The sequence below is a fragment of the Myotis myotis genome, unplaced genomic scaffold (assembly GCF_014108235.1).
Source record: "Myotis myotis isolate mMyoMyo1 unplaced genomic scaffold, mMyoMyo1.p scaffold_m19_p_9, whole genome shotgun sequence".
In the NCBI taxonomy this organism is placed as follows: domain Eukaryota; kingdom Metazoa; phylum Chordata; class Mammalia; order Chiroptera; family Vespertilionidae; genus Myotis; species Myotis myotis.
In genome coordinates this window covers 22,946,981-22,959,650 of record NW_023416401.1, presented here as the reverse complement: position 1 = coordinate 22,959,650, position 12,670 = coordinate 22,946,981, and the positions used below count along the sequence as shown (strand labels likewise).

Sequence of the window (12,670 nt, the reverse complement as noted above, 5' to 3'; positions counted from 1 at the left end):
GCCGGGGGCAGTGTGTGTGTGTGAGGGGGGGGCGACTTTGGATCTCCAAGTCCTTGCAGTTGTGCCTCCCCTCCACCAGCTGCCAGCGGTTGTCTCATCCCCACCAGCCAGTTCCTGCCATCCCCTCCTCACGGGACCCAGGTGGAGCCACGCCCCAGCCTCCCCTCACCTGGAGGAGCTCGAGTCTCCTCTGTATGACTCTTCTCAGTCCTTGTCTGGAATATCAAACAAGGAGGACCAATTTAGCCGCTTTTCAAGCTTGCAAAGTGCAGATAGAGCATAATGAATGTCCTGGGCTGCTTGTAAATTACCTTGTGTAAACTCCTTCCCACCGCCCGCTGCCCCATCTCTCTCCATGCGCGTGTGGATAAACACAATTTTTTATCCTTCTAATTATATAAAGTTGGACGAGGAAGGGGACACAGAATAATATTAGCATCTCCTGGAAGGAATAAATAAGCCATGAGGACACTGCTCCTCCTTGCAATGCCTTTCCGCAGACCTGCGGCCGGGTTCTGCCCTTTGATGAGTACACACAGCTCTTCGCCTCTGCACAAAGGTGAATAGACATGTGGGACCAAGGGCAGATGGGAGCACTAAGTTGCTAAGTGTCTGCCATCAGCACACAACCTGCCTCACATCCAGCCAACAACCACCATTTATTAAGCACCTGCTGTATGCCCAGCACTGTCCTAATACTTCTTAGAGCACTTGTAGATTTACTGAAAATTTGAGCAGAATGCACAGGGAGCCCCCATACGCCTCCTCCCTCCTGCCCCCCCCCATATCCAGTTTCCCTGTTATAACATCTTGAATTGGTGTGATACATTTGTTCCAATAGATGAACCAATATTGATCCATTGTTACTAACGAAAGTCCATACTTTGTAGAGTTCACTCTTTGTGTTGTACAGTTCTTTGGTATGTACTGGTGTATGAAGACGTGTGTCCACCATTACAGTATCATGCAGAAGGTTTCACTGCCCTCCACCTGTTCCTCCCTCCCTCCAAGTCCCTGGCAACCGCTGCTCTTTTTACTGTCTCCATAGTTGTGCCTTTCCCAGAATCCCATGGGGTTAGAATTACACACTGTGAAGCCTTTTCACACTGGCGTCTTTCACTTGCCCGTATGCATTTAAGGCTCCTCCATGTCTTTTCATGGCTTGATGCCTCCTTTCTAGATATCACTGAATACTGTTCCATTGTGTGGATATCCTACAATCTATCCATTCACCTGTCGGAGGACATCTTGCTTTTGGCAATTGTGAATCAAGCTGCTGTAAACATTCGTGTGCACATAAGCTTTCAGCTCCTTTGTGTAAATACCAGAGAGAGCAATTGCTGGGTCATGTAAGAGTGTGTTTAGTGTGGGAGGAAACTGTCTTCCTCAGTAAGCATTTTGCATTCCCACCAGCAATGAATGGGAGTTCCTGTTGCTCCACATCCTCTCCAGCATTTGGTGCTGTTGGCGTTCTGGATTGGGCCATTCTAGTCGGTGTGTAAAAGTATCTCAGTGTTTCATTTGCAATCCCCTAATGAGATATGATGGTGAACATTTCGCCTGCATATCTTTTTGGGTGAGATGTCTGTTCAGATGTTCAAAAAAAAAACCTGATTTATTTGTTTTCTTATTGTTGAGTTTTAAGAGTATTTCTATATATTGTGAATACAAGTCCTAGATCAGGTATGTCTTTTATAGGTGTTTTCTCTCAGTCTGTGGCTCGTCTTTTCATTCTCTTAATGTCCTTTCACTCTCCATGCCTGCATTTCCTCCTCAATCCTCCCAGCATTCTGTGAACTATATAGTATTGGCCCCATTTTGCTAAGGATTCCAAGGCTAAGAGAAATCAGGTGACGTTCTAAATGGTGGAGCTAAGATTTGAACCCAGATGTGACCTCATCCTCATACCTCACATTCCCACTTGCCACAAGTTAGATCATGTAAGAATGAGTCCTGGTCATTTCATACTAAAACAGCCTTTCACAGTCTCAGAATACAGAGTCTGTACGCGGATGCCCTGCCGACCCCAGGGAATGGTTACTTGCATCCAAGTATGGCGTGGCGAGCCCTCTGTCATCTAGCCCTGCCACCTCCTCCGTCTCCTCTCCCACTGCTAATCCCTTCACACTCTGCATTTACAAGACAGGAACTCCTTAGCTCATAGTGTGCCTACTTTTTCAGGAGCTCTGCCTTCCCCCTTGCAAGTCCCTCTGATGGCAAGACCTTCCTCATTGTCCACTGGACAGTCTTACTCACTTTTAATTCCTCATTCATATATTGCTCCACAGAGCCCTCTATTCTCTATTTTTAGATCTTGAGGTTTCACTTCTAAGTACAGTCTGTCCCCTTATGCTTGATTCTCCTTATGCTTGAGCATCACTTTCATAACACTTTCAGAATCCCCTCAACAAGCCTGCACATAGTAGGTGCTCAGTGAATGAAGGTTGGCAAACACCATCATCTGGCAGTTAGAGGCAACGTTCATCTTTAATAATATTGAACGAAGTACGTTTGTTTCCTTTTGTTTTTGTTTTTAATAGTTTTGGCTTTCAGACTTTAAGTTCCATTATATATTAAAGAAAATTACCTTTCAACATTTTATACCAGAACCTCTGTTCCCAGTGCTGTAGACCCCTGGAGCATAACTCAGTAAGTAAAGGAGATTTTTGAATCGATAAGTCATTAGTGAGACCAATGAGTGAAAACACAATATGCATTTTCACTTTTTTAAGGCTTACAGATTCTGTAGCCTCTGGTGACAAAGCTTAACAGCCCGAGCTCAGAGATCGATGCTGGGCCCTATGTGACCCCTGCTGGGTGGGTTGTCCCGCAGGAAGTTCCCCTCTCTGGGCTAGAATACTGCAGGGGCTGGGGACCAACCACTTGCACGGACTCCAGGAGTGGGGCCTGGGAGATGCAAAAAGTCCAGGGACTACACATCGTGTGGACGGAATCGGGGTCCAGGGTCAGAAAGGCCTGGGATAGAATCTCAGCTCTGCTACTTACAGACTGTGTAACAAGGGAAACTTGCTTAATCTCTCTGAGCCTCAGTTTCTGCATCTGTGAAATGGAAAGAATAATAACACTACATCAGAATGGTATTATTACAATAATCTATTCAGTTATTTGGGGGAGTAAATGATGGATTAAGGTCATGGATGTAAAGTCTCTGGTACCTGTCATTAGCTCCATAAAGGTTAGCTTCAGACTCCTTCACACCCCACTCCCCCAGCCACCCAAAGGGGTGACTTAGACCTCCCATCTACTCCTTTACTGGCTTCCACTGGAACTCTTCCCCATGATGAGTAAAAAAGTAGCATCCAGGCTTGGCCAGCATGGCTCAGTGGTTGAGCATCAACCAAAGAACCAGGAGGTCACAGTTCAATTCCTGGTCAAGGGCACATGCCTGGGTTATGGGCACAATCCCCAGTGTGTGGCGTGCAGGAGGCAGCCAATCAATGATTCTCTCATCATTAATGTTCTATCTGTCTCACCCTCTCCCTTCTTCTCTCTAAAATCAATAAAAATATATTATTTTTTTTAAAGTGGCATCCAGTATATCTCAGTGCCTAGCACCCTGCTGGCACATGGCAGATGCTGAATGAATAGTTTTTTAATTAATGAATTAGGTAGTAAATTAATGGCTAGGGCGTGGTATGCTGCCCAGCCCCGGGCCTGTGTGTTCATCCTGGGACCCATTTCTTGCCTGCTCCTGCTCACTTTTTGCTCACAGAGAGCTGACTCTGCAGGTTGCATTTCTCAGTCTCTGGGCAGCTGGCTTCTGTATGGGTTTGGCCAATGGCAGGTACCGGTGGGAGATTGGGAGGTGGGAGAAAGGAAGAGGCCAGGGGAGGAGTATTTCTCCCCGTCTGTCCCAACCACAGGCTCCAGCTTTTCTCCAGCTTTCACCAAAGAAGCCACTGCAGCTGCAGTCCCCACAGGTGCCCCAGCCCCGGAGCTCCAGGACCTCCACCTCCTCCCTCTGCCCCACCGTCCTCAGGAGGCATGCCTAAGGAGACACCGTACTGACCTCTGAGTTACTTCACCCTCTTCTATTTGGCTTTTCAACTTGAACATCATCCATGTGACCACTTCTCTATCGTTAATTCCTTCTGCTCTGGACACTTGAAGTGGTTTCTCATATCCACTTACACCCTCTTTGGAGGCTGGAGGAGCTGGACCCAGAGTTGAGAGGACCCCGCTCTTCCAACCTTCATCTCCCCCTGTCCATGGCCAGTGAGTCCTTGTGAGCCTCAGTTTCCTCATTTGTATCAGGGCTAACAGCACCCATCCTGCTTCTCTCCCAGCATCACTGTCAGGGTCCAGTGAGGTCATCCATTCATACAGTCACCAAGCACCATGAGGACCTGCTGCATGGGACCCCTGGGGATGCTCAAAGCTCTGCCACCCACTGACTCAGAACCCTAGCCCTGCCCTAGAGTCATGTCCAGTCATTCAGGGACCTGCACAGTGACCTGGGCAGCCAGCTGAGCCCCTCCTCCCAGCCAGACCCAGCCAGGGCGGTCTGATTGCGTGTGTCTGTGTCTATAGCGGAGCTCACTTTACTTAATTGTAAAAGATTCGTCTGATTCTCCTGCTGTACTTGTTTTTTTAATGGTTTTTATTTGGTGTTATTTGAAGCCAGCGTGCCATCGAGCAAAGCCTGCAAATCTTGTTTATGCCTAGATTGTGTTTGGAATGGTATGCTCTGTGACATGGTTTTCAGTTATTGATGACCTCTTTTATAATGATTTAGTCAGCTCCGCTCGAATGATAGTATTGATAGCAGTATGTGGCCAACAATCTATTTGCAGCAATACTCCAAGAGGCAAAAGAAAAGCAATTTGTGCCCAAGTGGAAAATAGGTAAATTTGCCGTTTTTAAACAAGCATGAAAATGAAGCGTATTAATCCCCATCCATACATCTTGCTTCCCGAGACTTTTCACATAGTCTCCCTTGCACTGTCTATGGAGAAGGTATTTCCATCCCCATCTTACCTAATAATAGACAAACATGTAAATTGACCATACCTTTGCTATGCTAACCAGCCAATCAGGGGAGTATGCAAATTAGCCTAACAAAGATGGCGGTTAATTTGCATACATAGGCTCCAAGCGGTGGAGCGAAGCCTGACAGCCCGGGGGCCGGAGCAGCGATGGCCCTGGGGCCGGCGGAGCAGCAGAAGCCTCATGGCCCCAGGGCCCGCTCCAGCTGGAGCCCAGCCAGAGCGAAGGCCTGGGTGCCAGGTGCCGGAGGAAAACCGGTTCCAGCAGCCAGGGGAAAGGAAGGCCTATTGCATGAATCTCTTCATGCAACAGGCCTCTAGTTTTAAGATAAAATCACTAAGACTCACCTAGGTGGTAATGACAAAGCCATCAGGAGGGCAGGTGGGGAAAAGAGAAGATACAGGTCCTCTTTAGGGCATAGTAATCTCCCCAGGCCTCAGCTTCCTCATCTGTAAATGGGGACAATAACTGAGGGTAGCTGGGGGGGTTACATGAGAAGTTTTGTGCAAAAGTCTCATGATGCCAAGTGTGCAGTAATTAACAAATGTGGCTCTAACAGAGGGCAGGGCTGGCTCCTCACCTGATGGTGTCTTTTCACCCATCCTCTTATTCTCTCGCTCTCCCTCTCTCTCTTCCTCCCCCCACCTCCCTGCAGATGACCATTCCCGAGTGAGGCTGCTGGTGCTGGATGGAGACCCACACTCCGACTACATCAACGCCAACTACATTGATGTGAGTGCTTTTGTGGGCTGGGCAGCCAGGGGCTGGGGTTGACTGCCGTAGGCTCAAAATCTGTGGCTGTCCCCTGACTCTCCCCCAGAGGTGGCCTTCCCAGAACATGTCCAGAGCCGCCTGGCTCCTCCCTGCTTTGTGAAAGTAGCGTGACCCATGTTAACTCCCCACCTAAAGCTGCCTACCTTCAGGCGGGCTGGAGTAGCCTGCTCTGCGGGGCCCCAGGACAAAGGCCAGTCTTGTTTGTTCACCCGCTGACTCATTTGTATATGTATCTGTTCATTCATTCATTCATTCATTCATTCATTCATTTGAAGGTACAGCCATTTAGACAACAAGAATTTAAAAGTGCCTACTGTGTGCTGGAGGCTATGGGAACCATAAAGCTTAAGATGCCATGGTCCTACCCTCTAAAACCTTAGCAGGAAGATAAGCTGTGCCCATCAATCATTTCAGAACAAACTAGAAAGTGGTTGAGTCTTAAGTTCAGATAAAATGCTATAGGGGTTCAGAGATGGGGGGAAATTGCTTCTTCCATCAGGAATGCAAAATGTGGTGTGAACCAAAGCTTCAAGCACCGATAGCATTGGAGAGCAAAGAGGAGGAAGATGGTCTCTGGTTGGAGAGAACAGCGGAGGCGAGATGCAGCAGCTGGGAGCGCGGATATGCATCTGCTCAGTTCGAGGGGAGCAGACTCCGAAATGGAAGGAGTGGGAAATATGGTTGGAGCTAGGCCATGGGTGGTTTAGGGCCAAACAGGGATCGGGCTTTATCCTGCAGGCAAGAAACCGCGATGGAAAGGCTTTGATCCAGGAGGTGGGCTGAGCTTTGGGATGACTGGCATATTCCAGGGGTGAGAGAGATCAGAGCTGGGATCAGGACACCGAATAGGAAAGGGGCACTTCAGTGTCCAGAGACTATTGAGGAGGGAACTAATACAAGAAGGGCCAAGACAGGCGCCCAGGGAGTGGGAAAGGGCGCAAAGGCGGGTCTGACCTCGGGGCTAGGTGGACACCCAGGGTGACTGGTTCCAGCCAGGCTTCTCGGTACCTCAGCTGGCAGCCAAGGGCCTTGGTGAAGGGCTCAGAGAGCCACCAGGGTTCCTCGGACTAGCAAGTGTTTTATAGATCAGCTAGAAAATGCTTTCAAACCAGATGACTTGTTAATTCCACAAGCATTAGCCTTGTGTTGCTCATTTGCCTGTTGCCCTTAGATCAGCCGTGGGCAAACTACGGCACGCGGGCCGAATCCGGCCCGTTTGAAATGAATAAAACTAAAAAAAAAAAAGACCGTACCCTTTTATGTAATGATGTTTGAATTTATATTAGTTCACACAAACACTCCATCCATGCTTTTGTTCCGGCCCTCCGGTCCAGTTTAAGAACCCATTGTGGTCCTCAAGTCACAAAGTTTGCCCACCCCTGCCTTAGATCTATTGCTTGTGTTTCCCCATTCTGCTTTGTATTATTGGTATGAGTGTGTGTCTGTGTGTGTCTGTCTGTATGAGTGTGTGTCTCTATATGTGAATGTGTGTGTCTGTGTATCTGTGTGTGTGCATATAAGAGAGAGAGAGAGAGAGAGAGAGAGAGAGAGAGAGAGAGAGAGAAAGAGAAAGAGCGAGAGAGAGAGATATGCAGGAAAAGAAATGAGCTTGACCCCTGCATGGCAAGCACTAAAGGGAGATTGGAGGGTAAAGAGAAGGAGAAGACAGCCTATGTCTCCTCCTCTTTCTCGGCCTTGGGTGACAGCTCCAGCAGTGGCTGCGTCCCGCCATGGCCCCAGCTCCTGTCAGTCAGGCTGCCACAGGCCCGGCCTCCACAGGTGCCCGAGCTCCTGGGCCCTGGCAGCGTGTGTCTCCCACTGTCTGCTCGTTCTAGGGGTGGTCGCAGCCTCCCACTGTTGCTGACCTCTGGTTGCCCCACTGTTCCCTGTTTGGCTCCTCAGCTCCTTCATCACCTGTGTGACCAACTCCCTACACTGAATTCCCCCTGTGGGAAACACCTGGAGCGTTTCCTACCTCAACCCCACCTCCTCCCCGCCCCCACCCCCGCCCCTGGCTAACAGAGGCCCCACAGGTTGTCAGAAACTGGGGCTGGAGCTTTAGTCCCAATAGACATGGTCTCGGCCACCTCGGCCCTTCCAGGAAAGTGCACAGGAGATGGCAGCTCTGAACAGCCGCCTCCAGCCTGTGTGTGAGTGTGTCTGTGTGTCTGCTCTGCACCTGAGCACTCAGCCTTTCCCACGCGCATTAGGGTTCATTCCCCGAGCACTGAGCAGATCCTCCACAGGGTGCTGGGAACACAGACCTTAAAAGGACTCACGTCTGATGAGGGAGTCAGATTAGAAAAGAGACCCTCACAGAGCAGGGCCTATGGAGGCACAAAGGAAAATCAAAGCCTCAAGGTGGAGGTGGGGGCCAGCGAGGCCTTCCCGGAGGAGGAGACACAGTGCTGCCTTATCTGTGAGTAAAAGTCAGCCAGGCAAGAAGGGCTGACAGCAACCTAAGAATTACTCATCACCTCCTCTGTTTCCGCATGACCTGAACTAGCACCACAACCTCACAAAGTAATTTCCAGGAGAGTAAGCTGAGGCTTCTGGGTCATGCAACTTCCTCAGGATCACACTGTTAGGAGGTGAGGGAGGAGGGAGCAGGAGTCTGAGTCAGGGGTGCCTCCCCCTCCATGCCCTGCGGGCTTCAGTAACAACGGAAAAGCGATGACAAGAGCCAGAGGTGCTACATGAGTCGCTCCTGAGCCCTGTGGTAGGTGGTTTTAAGTGAATCAGTTTATTGGGACCTCTCAATAGCTCTCCAAGGTAGGCAGCCACCCCATTCTCCAGATAGGAAAGCAGAGATTGCAAAGCTTGTCCAAGGCCATGCAGCTAGTCAGTGGCAGGACTAGGCAAGGAACCAGGCGCGAATGGCTCCAAGTTTAGGGCTCTTCCTGCTGCCCCTCCTGCGTGTGCTGAACCAGACTGAGTCGGTCCCCTCCATTTCCCCTTGACCTTGTCTGCAGTTGAGTGGATGTGTTAGCCTCGAGGGCCATGGCCCATGTGGGGTCTGCAGGCCTGAGTCATGTGAGTGGTAACCTCCAGCCGAAATCACTTTTCCGGGTAGACACTCCATCCAAAGTCAGGTGAGCATCTGACTGTAGTCAGAGCCAAAGTGCGCTTTGGTGGTTATAGGCAACAAATGAAATTGTTGTAAAGGGAAGCAAATCTCTGCAGTGTCAATACTAATAGCATCTCCCATTTCTCCCAGACCCTGTCATTGCAATGCATTCTGTAGGCCAGGAGGAAAAGCAGCCAGGGCTGAGGTTAAGAGCCTTGCTGAAGTTCACACAGCTAGAATCCATTCTCTGCCTGCCCAGGACACACCACTGCCCTCTCCCTCCATAAGGGGCAGGGTATGCAGATGGCCAGGCAGCCTCTGCGAGATGCTGTCTTAATATGTGATGCTGGGCTCTGTGCGGGTCTCAGTGTTAAAGTCAAGGGCGCACAGACCAAAGTCATGAATTCAGTCCTCATAGGGCCCATTGAACCCCGGCAGTTCTGCTTACTAGTGTTACATCTAGGGTAAATTATTTACTTGTTCTGATATCTATAACATGGGATAATCATGTCCCTCCACAAGAACATGATAATTCATGTAAGGTGTCTGTCTGTCAGGGTCCCCCTGGGAAACAGAGGCTCGCTCAAAGGGATTAACCCAGTAGAGGTTAATAAGGGTGGAACAGGATTGAGGGGGCCCCACAGGATAGGGTGTAGTGTCCCTAATGCCAGAAGGCAGAAAAGTCCCGTTCACTGTGAACCTGCTATACACTCCAGCAAAGCTAAAACTCCTGGGGTTTCTGTGGGTATTCCTGCCAAGTCAATACTCTAGACCAGCGGTCGCCAACCAGTGGTCCGCGGATCACTGGTGGTCCAGTGAGGTCCGAAAGGTTGGAGACCGCTGGTTTAAGATAACCTTTGGAGCAGCAGTCGCCAACTGGTGGTTGATCGCTGCTCGAGACCGCGCTCTTGTCCTCGCCCCTCTGTCCTGGTCTCCACTCCAGCCAAATCCTCCCAACTCTCCCAATGCCCGCACTAGGACCACTTATCCACAATGGGATCTTGACAGTCCATTAAACCGACTCCATATGGACAATGAGCGGAATGGGCCGGCCCTGTCTGTGCCTCTGGAGGCCAGGGTTCTGCTGCAGCCAGAACCATCCCGCTGGCCGCGATGTTTGCACACCTGAGAATGTGCTGGCCACTTGAATCTGTTATAAATTACCCGCCTGGAAGTGAGCATCGTGTCTGGGTCCCCAGCAAGTAACAGATGCACGAGTGCAGAGTGAGATGAATGTGTTTTGGATGCAAACCTCTTTCCCGTTGCTCACAGACAGATGCAGGCCGGCCCGGTGCTGGTTGGCAGGCGGTCTGCGTGCTTTATAGGTGGGGCTTCGATGAACTCCAAGTTCTCTTAAGGCTAGGACGTCTCTGTCCAGCTCTCGGCAGGTCCCCGGAGGAGCCCCCGTGGAGCAGTTCATTTCCTTTCATCAGCACGGCTGGAGTCTCGCTTGTGGTTAGAATGTTTTCTCTCTGGGGACCATATGGGTTCTTGGAGGCCAGGCAGCACCTCTCTGCTCACACGCAGCATGGGAAGGCATGCACTCACTGTGCATTTAGCAAGGCTGGTGGCCCAGGCAGGCTCTCTGGGCTGGCACAGCCGTGAGCAAGCCGGACACAGCCCTGCCCATTGGCGCTCTCATTCCACGGGGCAAACAGACAATAGGCATGTCAATAAACACAGAACATTGTGCCATGTGGTGGTACGTGCTCTGAAAAGAAGGGAAGTAGAGACAGCAGAAAGAGGCTGACAGGATGGGCAGGGAAGGCTTCTCTGAGGAGGTGACGGGCAGCCAGCAGAAGCCTGGGTGAGGGAGAGAGCAAGTGTTCAGCTCTTTGGGGACAGGCACAGCAGGCACAGGGCATGGCCATTGCTAAGGCCTCCAGATAGAAACGTGATTGTTTCTGAAGAAGAACAAGACAGCTAGTGAGTCCAGGGGCAGCGGCAGGAAAACTGGGAGTATGGCTGAGGGGATGAAATGGGAATAACAGTGATGCCCAAGCTCGGCTTACAAGCCACCTTAGAGAATACTTCCCTGCCTTCTCAGCTGAGTCAGTTCCCCATGGGAACTCCACAAGCCCCACCCCTTCCCCTACCCCAGTTTGTTGCTGCCAGTAAGCTGCCCAGAAGCAGAGTCCACCTCCATCTGGCTCACTGTTGTATTTCCAGGGCCTTGTCCATGGTAGTAGGTGCTCAGTTAACACCTGTTGACTGAATATCGAATGACCAAGAGGACAAATGAGTGAACAAACTAGGGAACCCAAATCACCTAACTCCACAATGGAAACGTGAATTTCTTGCTCAGAATGTATCCCATCGACTTTCAAGCGCATCAGGGTCTTCCAAGTCAGTTTCCTCCACGGGGTCTTTTGTCTTCTGGCCGGTGCATTCATTAGAGTGACCCAGCGTCACCTCAGAGACACATTCATGCCTGTATGCCACCAACCAGCCTTGGCTGAAAACTGCACCCGGCTCTGGTGACCTGTCCCATGGCCCAGGGGGGGAAAAGCACAGAAAGCGTAACGCAGTGCATGTTGGGAGTGTGGTAACTGGGCACATACAGAGCCCTGCAGGGCCTCTCAGGAGGCGGGAGGTCTCATTTGAAGTGCAGTGTGGGAAGCTGGGACACAGGCACGTGGGGCTGTGGAAGAGGACAGAGAGGGGCAAGAGGAAGTGAGGCTGGGGATAAGGATGGAGATGGATGACTAGTCCCGGGCAAAGGCATTTGGACATTACTGTGCAGGAAGTGAGAGCCGCTGCAGCTTTTCTGTGGGAAATAATCTAATCAGATGCGCATTGGGAATTCACTCTGGCAGGAAGCAGATGGGCTGTGGGGCCAGACTGGAGGCAGGGAGGCCAGCAAGAGGCTGGTGCCATGGCTCAGGTCAGGGAGGATGAGGACTATAAGAAGTAAGAAGAGGGTAGACTGAGAAACCACACCTTTCCACACTGTCAGGTACTATTTTTCGTTCCCAAACCTACTCAAGAACACTCCTGGAGTCGAGCTCTCCCTGTGAGCCTGGGAAACTCTGTCCACCTTGACTTGGAGGGGCAGGTAGCTCTTTGGACCTGTCACCTGCCTTCCTACCTCTCATGTCCCAAGACGAGCCCAGTTCCTGCATTAATAGGCCAGCAGAACAGAGGGGAGGGGGGAGGGCTTACCAGCTCAGGGCCTCCCTAGGGGCCAACACTGACTTTTAGTTGTGATAGACACTCGATAAATGTTTGCACATACACCATAAAATAACAACAGTAACAAAGGCCTCTATGTTAAATCTTAGAATAGTGCCTGGCACAGAGGAACTGTTGTCTGTTAAGTCATTTCATCCTAACAGCAACACTCTAATGTAAATACTATTATCCCCATTGAACAGCAAAAAAATCAGCTGAGGCCCAAGGAGGCTAAGTAACTTGCCCCAGACCACACAGCGTGGAAGGGACACAGCCAGGATTCAAACCCAGGCAGTTAGGTCCAGGGTCTGTGCGTATAATCACAGTGCTTTGCTACCTCCTCGCTGTCCTCTCAGCAGCTTGTTTGTTGAGCATTGCTCTAAGCTTCACGCTGTACTGGGCTCTATGGGATTCTTTTTTTTCACTTAGGAGGCAGTGTTTGTCCTCAAGAAGCTGACAGCCTCGCTAAGAAGATAGTCCCACTCGAACACAGACTTCGGAAGGGGCTGTGATTACTGGTGGTCAGTCCCACAGTTCTGATCATGACACTGACCTTGGGTTGTACTGACGGTCAACCCAAGCATTACCAGTGATTAGAAGGCCCTAGGTAAATATTTATGGAGCAGGTGGAAGACAGGTAGAGAAATGCGG

General features: G+C 50.5%; 1 protein-coding gene across 1 annotated transcript in view; it reads left to right on the top strand.

Moving 5' to 3' along the window:
* Positions 1 to 12,670, top strand: part of PTPRT (protein tyrosine phosphatase receptor type T) — a 682,122-nt gene that overhangs the window by 630,402 nt on the left and 39,050 nt on the right. The window contains exon 18 of the mRNA XM_036323307.1: positions 5,663 to 5,739. Coding sequence (XP_036179200.1) covers positions 5,663 to 5,739 — 77 coding nt within the window. The remainder of the gene's footprint in view (positions 1 to 5,662; positions 5,740 to 12,670) is intronic.